General features: G+C 42.3%; 1 protein-coding gene across 1 annotated transcript; it reads left to right on the top strand.

Annotated features, from left to right (window-relative positions):
* The first annotated feature begins 5,958 nt into the window (after positions 1-5,958).
* Positions 5,959-7,756, top strand: Achl (La ribonucleoprotein translational regulator Achilles). Its single transcript, XM_022075467.2, has one exon. The coding sequence runs from the start codon at positions 6,159-6,161 to the stop codon at positions 7,500-7,502; it is 1,344 nt and encodes a 447-aa protein (XP_021931159.1). The 5' UTR covers positions 5,959-6,158; the 3' UTR covers positions 7,503-7,756.
* The last annotated feature ends 3,509 nt before the right edge of the window (positions 7,757-11,265 follow it).

The following is an 11,265-nucleotide window of genomic DNA, read 5'->3' as shown; positions in this document are numbered from 1 at the left end:
GTCTCAAGTGGTCTGAAAGTGTGATGCTAAAATTCTTATAACTTTATCATAAGCATGATTGTCTTTGGAACCACCGACTGGATAAATATAAAAATAAAGATGCAAGAGACGATTAGAACGATGTATAAAAAAGATCATTCATTGGTTTGCAAATAAAAAAAAAGTCGAATGGGAACAGAGGAATCGATTTCTTCTTAATATCCATTGCCTCACCCAAAAACGACGTTTCTTACGATTTTTGCTCATGTTAAATAAAATTGTTTTTAGTTAATCTTTCAACAAAACAGTTACTATCCGTAAAACCTCACGCACAACTGCTTTCGACGCCATTTTTAACTGAAACTGTTGATCAGTTTCTATTGAAATGTGTGAACAAAAACTGATTCAAGTCATATTCAACTTTTGTTGATCGGTCGATTAAACTTGATTCGTGAGAACGCGGCTTTAGGGCCCTTTCGCACGAGGCTCAGTGAGCTGCAGATGAAGCCAGTCTAGCCAACGCATTTATACAGGAGATTCACATTGTGGGTGGAAAAACTCCAGTAAGTTGTTTACAAAAGGTACTATTTATTAATCATTTATAATATTTATGCTATAAAATATTAATATTACTTCTTCATGTTCCAACATGATTTGATGAACGCTGCTGATACACTGAAAATATGTTGTTGGAGGGACTGAGTGAAGTTGGTAACTCTAGTGGAGGGTGATGTGAGCCGAACACTGAATTGCATATCGGCCCCACATGAGCCGGCTCACGGGCTCACGTGTGAAAGCAGTCTTACGGAACAAAACAAGATCCAGAGAACACAATTCCGCCGTGAGAGCAAGGCTAAGACTTCCGGTGTCTTCTGGTTTTAGTTTGGCTTAGCCGGAAGTTGCTAGAAGCTTTGACCTTCCTTAGCAAGAGGACACAACGTGGGAGCCCTTCAGATACAAGTCAGGAATTGCCTCGCTCCGAGAGCGTTTCCTCGTGATATATGCAGTCGCACTTGACCCCATTCAAACTTGGGAGTCAGCCAAGGTCTTTCAGGGCTTTTACCTTCAAGATGCCGGCTGCAAACTCCAATGTACTTAACAGCGCCATCTTGAGTTGTGTGTAATGAGTGCATGTGGGCGCTGTTACGTACAGCTGAAGTCTCAGTCAGTGATTCCGCTCAATAACGAAACTTTTACGAATTTTCGTTTGTGCTGACATCTGTTAACTCATTTTAAAGTTATCAAGAAGAAAGTTATCATTGAAAGCGTGAGACATTTCATGATTTCAAAGGATGACATGTTTCACTTTTGGATAATTTAACTATTCTGCTCCAACAGAGTAGCTGTTTTCTTATAATCGTTTTATCATGAATTATAAACAGGCAAGGATTCTTAGCAAAGTAATTACAGGTATTTATTTCTGTCTCCTTAAATTACACACAATATTGTATCATTTATATTGTTCACGGACCAAAACAGAAGTTTATGAGGCCTCTGGAAACCCAGAATTATCAACACACGAACCCACACAGATAAATATGACAACAGACAAAAAGCCAGATATGATTAAACGGGGCGCATTCCTTCGAGAACTTAATATTCACTCCACCAATCATTACGGAGCGCTGCTCAACTGTTTCCTATCCTAAGGTATAGCAGGCGCAGTAGTTTTTGGCCGGTGGAGAAGCTAGCGGAGCTGGCGGACGGGCCTACTCTGTGTACCTGAGGTGGCGCGGTCAGCGTATTTCTTTTGTTTGGGCGTTCAGTCCGAGACTCGCTCCTAGCCTTTCCCTTGAAAATTCCACCGGCCAAAAACCACTGCGCCGACTATAGCTGAATCCAGTTCACACGCATGCGCAGTGCAGTGTCGAGTTCAGTGATCAAGTTGTGAGTGAACACGAGGGCTTCAGGGCAGATGATCGTTTCTTCATCTACAGAATTATAAACTTCTAAACGAAGATTCTGTACCACGGAACTGGCATACACATTAGTTAATTCTTCCTTCACTTATTTAACAAAATTGATTTAAGTAAATATTTTCGAGAGAATTTTTGTGAAATACGAATTTAGAAAACGTGGAAGGCAATCACTGTCCTAACATCTGCTACAGGCGCTGAGAAGAATCAAGAGCCTAGATAATATATAGTCAGTGTGGCGACTTAACCACGTTCTGGGTGACAGGGGTTTGTTTCCTGACAGGGCCGAAGTTTTCTCGAAACTGGCTCTGGGACCCCCACAGTCTCCTATTCGATTGATTTTTAAATTTTTCCCTCGGGATAAAGCGACGGCAGCACTTATCTCCATCTAGTGTCGAGAAAAAGAATGTATGGGGCTGAACCTGGACTCCCCAATACGTCTTCACTGCTCAGAGCTTAGCAACAACGACAACTTTACCTGCACTGTTTACCAAATTGATAAGGACGCAAGGGAACGGATGGGTAGGAAGTTGGGACGTACGTCAGGAATTTGTTGACAAGCTCAGCGACTATTAGCTTCTCAAGAGGGACTCTGATCCATGGAGTTGTTACGCTGGTTTTTTTTTTGAGCGAATGCAAAGTGTAAATATTCCAAACCTACGACACGTTTTCTGGGAATTATTTTTCTGTCCGGGGCCCAAACTCGCTGTCTGTTGTAAGTGTACAGATTTTGACATGTAAATAATTTGTAGAGGCCTTACGCAGGAAACGATTGTATTGCAAAACAGACCGCTGGATTTCCGACTAGTCCACTATCTCCGCGAATTTCCAGAATACACGCGTCATCATGTAGCCATTGTGAGTGTGTATAATTTTCCACAACAGTCGATTATCTCGTCGATAGCGCAGTGTGTACGTAACAAGATGAAGGACCTACGTGAAACTGTTTTGCGTAGGAAGTTCCGGGAACATCTCAAACTCCTTACGCTTACCTCAAAGTGTCTCATCTGCTTATATTTCACACCATGAATGAAACAATCAAGGGGACGAAAGACAGATTTTGCTGATAGGTCCTATCGCATTCATCTTGTTACGTACACACTGCGCTATCGACGAGATAATCGACTGTTATGGAAAATTATACTCACTCACAAAGGCTACATGATGACGCGTGTATTCTGGAAATTCGCGGAGATATTGGACTAGTCGGAAATCCAGCGGTCTGTTTTGCAATACAATCGTTTCCTGCGTAAGGCCTCTACAAATTATTTACATGTCAAAATCTGTACACTTACAACAGACAGCGAGTTAGGGCCCGGACAGAAAAATAATTCCCAGAAAACGTGTCGTAGGTTTGGAATATGAACACTTTGCATTCGCTCAAGAAAACAGCGTAACAAGTCCATGGATCAGAGTCGTTCTTGAGAAGCTGATAGTCGCTGAGCTTGTCAAGAAATTCCTCGATTCTTATGGAGTCCGAAGGTCCATTGCCACGTTTACAAATCTCGCCAGTGGACCTCAAACTTTAGGCAAGTGAACCCAGTCCACAGACTCCCATCGTAATTTCTCAACATCTATTCAGCGTTTTCGTCCCATCTACGTCTAGCACAAGTCCGTTGTTTCCTCAATTCATATTTTCCGATCGAAGTTTTGTGTGCAATTCTCATCTCCCACATTCGTGCTACATGCTTGTTAATCTCACTATCTTTTATTCGAGCGCCCTAAGAATATGCGGCCAAGCATAGAAACTGTGGCGCTCGTGACTTCAATTTTCTCCATTCTTTTGTCATTTCTTCTCGGACACGCGTTCTTCCCTCAGGACGAGAAATCAGGTTTCACACCCGTACACAAATAAGAAATAAAACTATTGTTTCAGATGATACATGTCCTAGAACGTGTGTAATAAAACTTGAAAGACAGCACTGACGCATTTTTCACTTAATTACTGACAAATGAGCGTTTCGACGTCACAAACAATGAACGGGTCTTTAACGTCGACTTTCAATAATCCATAATGGAATCGTATCTTATTATAGTGATGTTTTATTCGGAGATTATCAGTCAATAATTCTTTAAATTGCACCAGTTTTAAAAATTGTAAAATTAATTTCTACGTTTCAGAATCTGGCTTTGCCACTGTCTTCAGGTAATAAGTCAAGAATGTAATTACTCCGAGGGCCCACTGATGGAGGTTTGCTTGGTTTAACGGGCCCCGTAGAGTAGGCACCTTCCTCAGTTCTTGCCTGAAAGTGAGGGCAGAGAAAGTCTCTGAAATCTGGTGAAATGTAGAACACTCAGTTCTTACATTTGGTGTAATTTAAATGACAGATAATTGATGACGTTCAAATATACTGTTAAAATAATATCAGTACGCAGTTTTCTATGAAGTTTAGAATGATTTATGCGTTGAAATGTGAGTAGTTGCTGCACTGTACAATCCGCGTGGTTGGATTTGTGGATTATTCCGGATCGTATCAATACGATGCACAACTGAAATGCTAGACGAAAACTTTGAAAATGAAAACTAATTTTGACATAGACATGTGCAGATTTTATTTCATTTTTATATAAATGATGATTTTCGTAGCAATTAATAACATCAATATAATATTTAGGCCTTTTCACCGTCATTTTAGGAGAAGAAAGATTTCTGTGCCTGTTGGGGCTCGAATCGCGGACGTTAGTCCGTAGCCTCTCGCGTTACTGACTGTCGAATGCGAAAAACTCTTTGCCTACCGAGAAATGAATACTCAAGTGTGCATTGTTTTCTCCATTTTCTTTTCCAAAGCACGAAACTCATCTAAATAGGAAAACACACTCAAATCCATTAAAAGAATCAGTTGGTTAATGATGTTTTAATGAAAATAATCCTTGTTTATTTACAGATTTGTACGGAACCCATAAATACTCAAAAAGGGAAATAACAATACGAAACGTTTAGCTTATACGTCGCTAGTGAGACCGATACTTGAATATGGAGCTGTGTGTTGGGACCCTTACAGGGAAGGACAGGTAAGAGCCCTAAATCGGGTGCAGAAGAGAGCGGCTAAATTTGCAAATTTCACGAACGAATCTGGTTGGGAAACATTGGCACAGCGAAGATTGATAGCCCGAATGGGCGCCCTTTTGAAAGCATACACGGGGGGCCGGGCTTGAAAACAATAGGGGATAGATTACTAAAGCCATGCTACCTGGGCAGGGACGATCATACTCGGAAAATTAGGACTAGGAAACAAAGAACGGATGTAGGCAAATATTCCTTTGTAAATAGGACCATAAGAAGCTGGAACCAATTACTTCCAGGCGTGCTAGAGTCTTTCCCCTGTAAATTAGGCACCTTTAGAAAGAGGGTCAGAAAAGTAGTTACAAGCAAGGGGTTATTAAGAGGGGAATAGATGGTGATAAGGGAAGTGTCTTATTCTCCAAGTGATGAAGTGACTTTAGTTCTTTGGGATAAAATTATCACGTATTGGGGTCTGACTTTATATTTGAGGTTACTCTAAAGTATTGAGATTACTTAAAGGATGTGTGTTTTTGAAATGTGGATGTTCTAATTATGTGTATAGAGTGTTCTATGGAGTGTACTTGTTTTTATTGTATTTATTTTGTTGTAATTGTGTAGTGTAAGGACAACTGCCACCAGGTGCAAACCCAATTTCAGTAAATAAATAAATAAATAATAATACATAGACAAAATGTAGAGTTGTTTAATGTTAAAGTAAGTGGTATGCATAGTTACCATTGTGCCTTAAGTAGTGGAAATATTTCACAACCGAGGCCTTTTAAATCCTGGTTTTGATACAATGTAACCTCTGCAGTAGAAAAGATTTTGTTAAACAGTAAAGTTATCGACCAAGAGAATAAATTCAGTGTTTAATAATGTTTATGTCGTCAGTGTAAACAGTATATCCGCCATATTAAACTTCAAAATAAAAATTGAGATGTGAATTCCGTCTGTACGAGATTTATTTGTTGTATAAACGCTGTATTCGTCGAGCAATCGATTATCGATTATCGCCTCCCGCGCATGTGTCACTGTGGCCGTGGCGTGGTTTATAAGCAGCTCGAGAGACGACCGGCGTGTTCAGTTCAGCTGCTAACATCGCTGGCCGATGTAGTGGGGATCAACGGTCTACTTTAACGAGCCAGTTGGCGAACTGCGAGCATTGCTCTAGTCACTTGGCTCTGCGCGTAGCTTCTGCGCAGTGCAAGTAGGGATTGCAGTACTTTCACAGCTTGTACTGGTTTACGAGTGAAGTTCCAATGTCGCCTCCGAAGGAAAAAGACTATATAGCAATCACGGACCAGGTTGTCTCACCGCCGCCGATGAAGCACTCCGATACCCGGGATAGCATATCCTCCATCGACAGCGACATATCGCTAACCTATGACGGCAACGGGGAGCCCACCGCAGTAGCCCCAGGTTCTGGGGACGATGAGGGGGCCCATTTGGCAGACCAGTCGGACTGCGGGTCTGATACAGGCTCTACGACGGGTAAAGACTCCGGCTGCGAGGTGTCGGACAAGCCCCAGGAACCACCGTTTGTGCCACCGGATGATGAACTGGCGAACCGGATCGTGTCGCAGGTGGAATTCTACTTTTCAGACGTGAACATCACGAAGGACCCGTTCTTGCTGAAGCACGTGAAACGTAATAAAGAGGGATTCGTGTCTCTGAAGCTGATCTCCACCTTCAAGAGGGTGAAACACCTCTCCAAAGACTGGCGCGTGGTCGCAAGTGCACTTGCCCGCTCCACCAAGCTTCAGATCAACGAGGCAGGTACGAAACTTCGGCGCCTGGCGCCGTTACCACAATACGACGAAACGACGCCTTATCGAACCGTGGTGGCTATGCACCTCCCCTATGACAAGCCCACCATAGAGAGCATGGCGGAACTGTTCTCCTGCTTTGGAGAAATCGCCCTGGTCCGGATTCTGCGGCCCGGAAATCCTGTCCCGGCAGACGTCCGAAACTTCGTGGCGAAACGTCCCGAGCTGGAAGGTATCGTGTGCGCCCTGGTCGAGTTTGTGCATACGGAGTCGGCGAAACGGGCCGTGCAGTCGCCAGACAGGGATTGGAAAGGACACAGCTTAGGCATAACGGTCGTGGAGCTGAACGCCCCAGAGCGCGCCAAGAGGAGGTCAATGCCCACCAAGAAGACCGCCCTCGCCCGCTTCTTCGAGACGGAGTACTCTTCGTCTTGTGCCAGTGGGTCCGAGGCCGAACAGGACAGTCGCCAGAGGCACAGGTCGCTGCGACGCTGCTTCTCGACGTCGAGCGGGCCCCCCACCCAGGGCACCCCGCCCTCGAACTGGATGCAGCGTCGTCTGGCGTACAACAGGGACTCTGGCTCAGAGAGCAGCAGCTCCAGCCTGTACGGGAGGTCTCGTTGCAACAGCGTGGTGTCCGACGCCGGCAGCTGCAGCCCCTACGTCCGGTCTCGGTGCAACAGTGGCGTATCATCGGACAGTAATCGTCCTCGAAGCAACAGTGGTGCCTCGCATCTACCGGACAATGTTGTTAGGCTACCACGCGGGCCGGACGGGACTCGCGGCTTCCATTGTGGTTACCGAGAGCAAATCGCGGCCATTTTGTCTGTGGGCTGACACTAGGATCCGTGTCCAGTGTGCACTATCCGCCCTCTGTGAGGATAACAGTTATCGTATGCCTGTGAACTTACTATTATATATGTAATGTGCAAGTCCCTATTTATTTACAGTCAGGGTTTAAATATCGGTAAGAAGTGTGAGGTTTCAATTTCCAGAATGCCAACCAAAGACTGAATATATCCACATTACCTGTTATTTTTATAAGTTCTGTGTTACACGTAAATAAATGTGCATGTCGACCATGAAAAGAACGTGGGATTTTATTATTAATGTCGTCTTAACCAGATCCTAACAATTTTCTAGTTTCGAATAACATTTTTGCCAACAAACGTTTTAAATGTGTGTCGAACGAGGTTAACGAACTGAAACTTGCGTTTGGATGCCTTTCACATCACTAGGTCAACCAGAAACACATGGGGAAAGTAGAATATTGACCCGAATCTTAGTATAGGGTGTTCGTAAGAGAACGGTGACTTTATTCCAGTGAGAGAGTTAAGTAATGAACGGAAATACAAACACAAAATTCTGTAATTATTATCAAATAGGAAACAGCAGGTTCATCTTTTGACTCGTCGTCAGATATTAGGATGCTGGAATTAATGGAATGAACAAGGAGATGCATGTAGCACGCATGAAAAAGTTGAAACACATGAAATGTTTAGGCGGAAAACACGAAGAGAAGAGACCTTTCGGAAGATTTGGGCGTAGATTGGAGAATAATATTAAAATTGACAGAATTTGAGGCTGAGACTGGTTCAGGATAGGGACCAAGGTCGAAACGATATGACAAGGTAAAGAACTTTAGGTCTCGTGAAATGTATGGAATTTCTGGGTGAGCTTAGTAACTTCTTAATAAACACTCTGCTCTTTAGCGTTCTACTAACAAACCGACAATTGCGGAACAGGAAATAAAGAAGAATCTTGGCTTGTACTTGTATGGATATTCGTCTAGACACATGCATTATGTTGGCTTCTCGCAGTTGTAATAGAGACTATCAGTGTTTGTCACTGACACGTGGAAGATCTCTTTTTTTTTTTTAATTTTAATTTTACAATTCCTTCAAGCACGTTTGAATTTCAGTCCACAGCTCTGCAAATCCATCAACTCCAGTTTACAAGATCGGAAAGTGTACTTCGACAGTTCCCACTTTGGCGACCAGATCGCAGCACCTCAATGTCTATCTCGTCCGTAATTTTTGTATCAACTCTCGTAGGATATTCAAAGTAAGGTTTTGAGGTCGTGCAGAACAGTACAACCTCCACACCTAATTTAATCCATGTCCATTCAGTGATTCTAGAGTTGATTGGATAGACGGACGGACAGACACTACCGGGCCATTGTGCGTTCTCGGTACGCATTTCGTGCAAAAGAACGCGTGATAACTATGGCTGAAAAGCGCACTCTACTCAGATTAGTACAGAGCTTCGTCGGTTGACAGCAGGACCAGTCACTGTACGAATGAAATAAGAGTATATGAAAAATCTTTGAAGGTTTATTTAATGACGCCACGTAAACTGCATTGAGTGACACATATTTCCTTTCTTAACAGAACACCATGAATGACCTGAGATCGCACAGAATTATGTCAAATTGTTACGAAGAACAAAAAAGAAAGTCTTGTCGCTGTCCTTGATATTTATTTCGCGGTCTTTCGTAGAAGGAGACACTCGATAGCCATGATCCAGGAGATTTGTTGCAAAGATAAAGCGATGATGGTGTGATGAATCATGTTTATGTCACTAATGCTTACGTAACCTCGATCAACGTCTGTTGAGTGTGGGTCTGCACGTGCAACGCGATGTTCGTCACCTCTCTGCTGTAGCAAAGCAGTGAAAGTACAACTGGGCGCAGAAGCTTCTGCGACGGGAAGAAGGAGGGAGCGAGACGACAAAGAGTCTGTCTGCGCATGTGCAGTTCAACTGCGAGCATTTTGTCCCACATATTAACTTCGATTTTGTTTGTAGCATTTTGATACACCGATTTCAAACACTGTATTTAGTGACATAACCAAACAAACAATGATAGTAGAAGGAAGAGGTGGCTTGTCTCTCCTTACGTGCTATCGCTTCGCTCTCTCCCTCTCACTCTTATGTGTGTTTTTGTAACGATCGTCCAAGCTCGGAGTTATGTTGCGTCTACTAGTTAGTTCCATGCTCTCCCACTATTCCCGCTTGATAGATTCAATTACCAACTATAGCTCATAATATAATTTGTAACAACAACACAAATTCAAAATAAAAGCAGAGGAAAGATTCTACTGTAGGGGCGTGGTAAAAATACTTCAAAATTTTTTTTTTCCATTGTGAATCATTTTAACAAACAGAAGAACGTGCTTTCAAGACAAGGTTGAGGTTTCGATTATGGTCCTCTGGTACGTAACACTATGTGGACTTACAGCGTTTTAGTGGAACATTCTGTCTTCATCTTCAGAGGCTGAACCTGGAGTTGAAGAAGGTTGAATTACAAGACTCAAAAGTGACTGACTAAATCTGAAGGACCTTGTCTGTTGAGAATTTGTAAAATTCTCAATTTAAATTATCTTCTCCCGGACCTTTGTAGTTTTTCTTGTTTTTTTCCATCTTAGAGGGAGTGATGATTTTGTGCATCATTTTTTAGCTTTTCTGATTTGCAATGTTTTTATCAATTATTTATTTCGTTCTTTTTGAGCTCCACGCAAATTTGGATATTTCTTTAGCTTGAAGAAAGTGTTCATTAAATTGACAGAAATCCATTTTTATTAACCGTAGCTTCCACGTTCGCTCCAATAATGTTATTTACTTTCATGTTTACAGTCTTTGCATTTAGTTCAACCATCGATAAGAGATCGTAATTTTCATTAATTTAGTTTAAAATTGATTGTAGTTCTTCATAAAATTCGTCATTGAGCCCGTGCATGCAGTCCTGAAATAGTGACGTAGCCCCTTTTTATTTTCAAATCTTATTTCTGCAATTCTGTCATTTCAATATTCGTAAAATCCTCTTGATTCTGACTATGATTTATGGATCCAAATCATGACTTCGGATTAGACACGGACACTTGTCCTTACTCCACTGTAAATAACAGAATAATTGTTGGTGTCTTTAGTTCCTTTTAACTTTTTCTTGCTTTCTGTTATCACAGCAATTTTAATTTCACTTCCCGTTAATAAGTGACGTAGTTCCTTCTCTTCAGAACAAATTCCTCTCTCAGTCCACGTCGTCAACAGCAGATGTTCCCGACTGTTTCTTTGTGTGGCTTGCAAGTATCAGTCGACTTCCCCATGGTAGGTTCTAGCCTTCCGATGAGCAGTCCAGTGATGGGGCTGCCATCTTTCGGCTGCTTTATCGTCATTTCCTCAATACCAGCTGAAACGGTTATGCAGCCATGACTCTGTTGCCAGAGCCTCTTTAGTAGGAACGGGGCATACCACAGGAAGGTGAAGTTGACATTTGGGTACAAGAGGTTATAAGATACGAGTCCTACCCCTTACAATTTATTACCCACTCAAATTTCATATAAATAAACTATTAATGGCCTCTTGCATTTGCAAACATATTTTTACTTTTCTTTATTCTTTTACATAACCTATTCGAATGTGTCCTTATAAAGCAAGGAACGTACTAAACAAATACCGTGGATTGTGATCTTCTGCATTATGTAGGTGGTTAACATGTCCAATGTAATTCCGATGCCCTCCCGCGGCTAGAACGTATTTTTCCGTAGACGCTACTTGAGGCAAAGCAACGGTTGTCGTCCGTTTTCCATATTTTCGAAGGCAC

This window comes from Zootermopsis nevadensis, unplaced genomic scaffold (genome assembly GCF_977971745.1).
Source record: "Zootermopsis nevadensis isolate Lab colony 2312 unplaced genomic scaffold, Znev_1.0 Znev_ptg000016l, whole genome shotgun sequence".
Classification (NCBI taxonomy): domain Eukaryota; kingdom Metazoa; phylum Arthropoda; class Insecta; order Blattodea; family Termopsidae; genus Zootermopsis; species Zootermopsis nevadensis.
Note: the sequence above shows the minus strand (reverse complement) of the source record. Positions and strands in the feature narration are given on the sequence as shown.

What these genes read in the sequence shown, in the direction of transcription:
- Achl (XM_022075467.2), top strand. Translation starts at nt 6,159, where the DNA reads ATGTCGCCTCCGAAGGAAAAAGACTATATAGCAATCACGGACCAGGTT.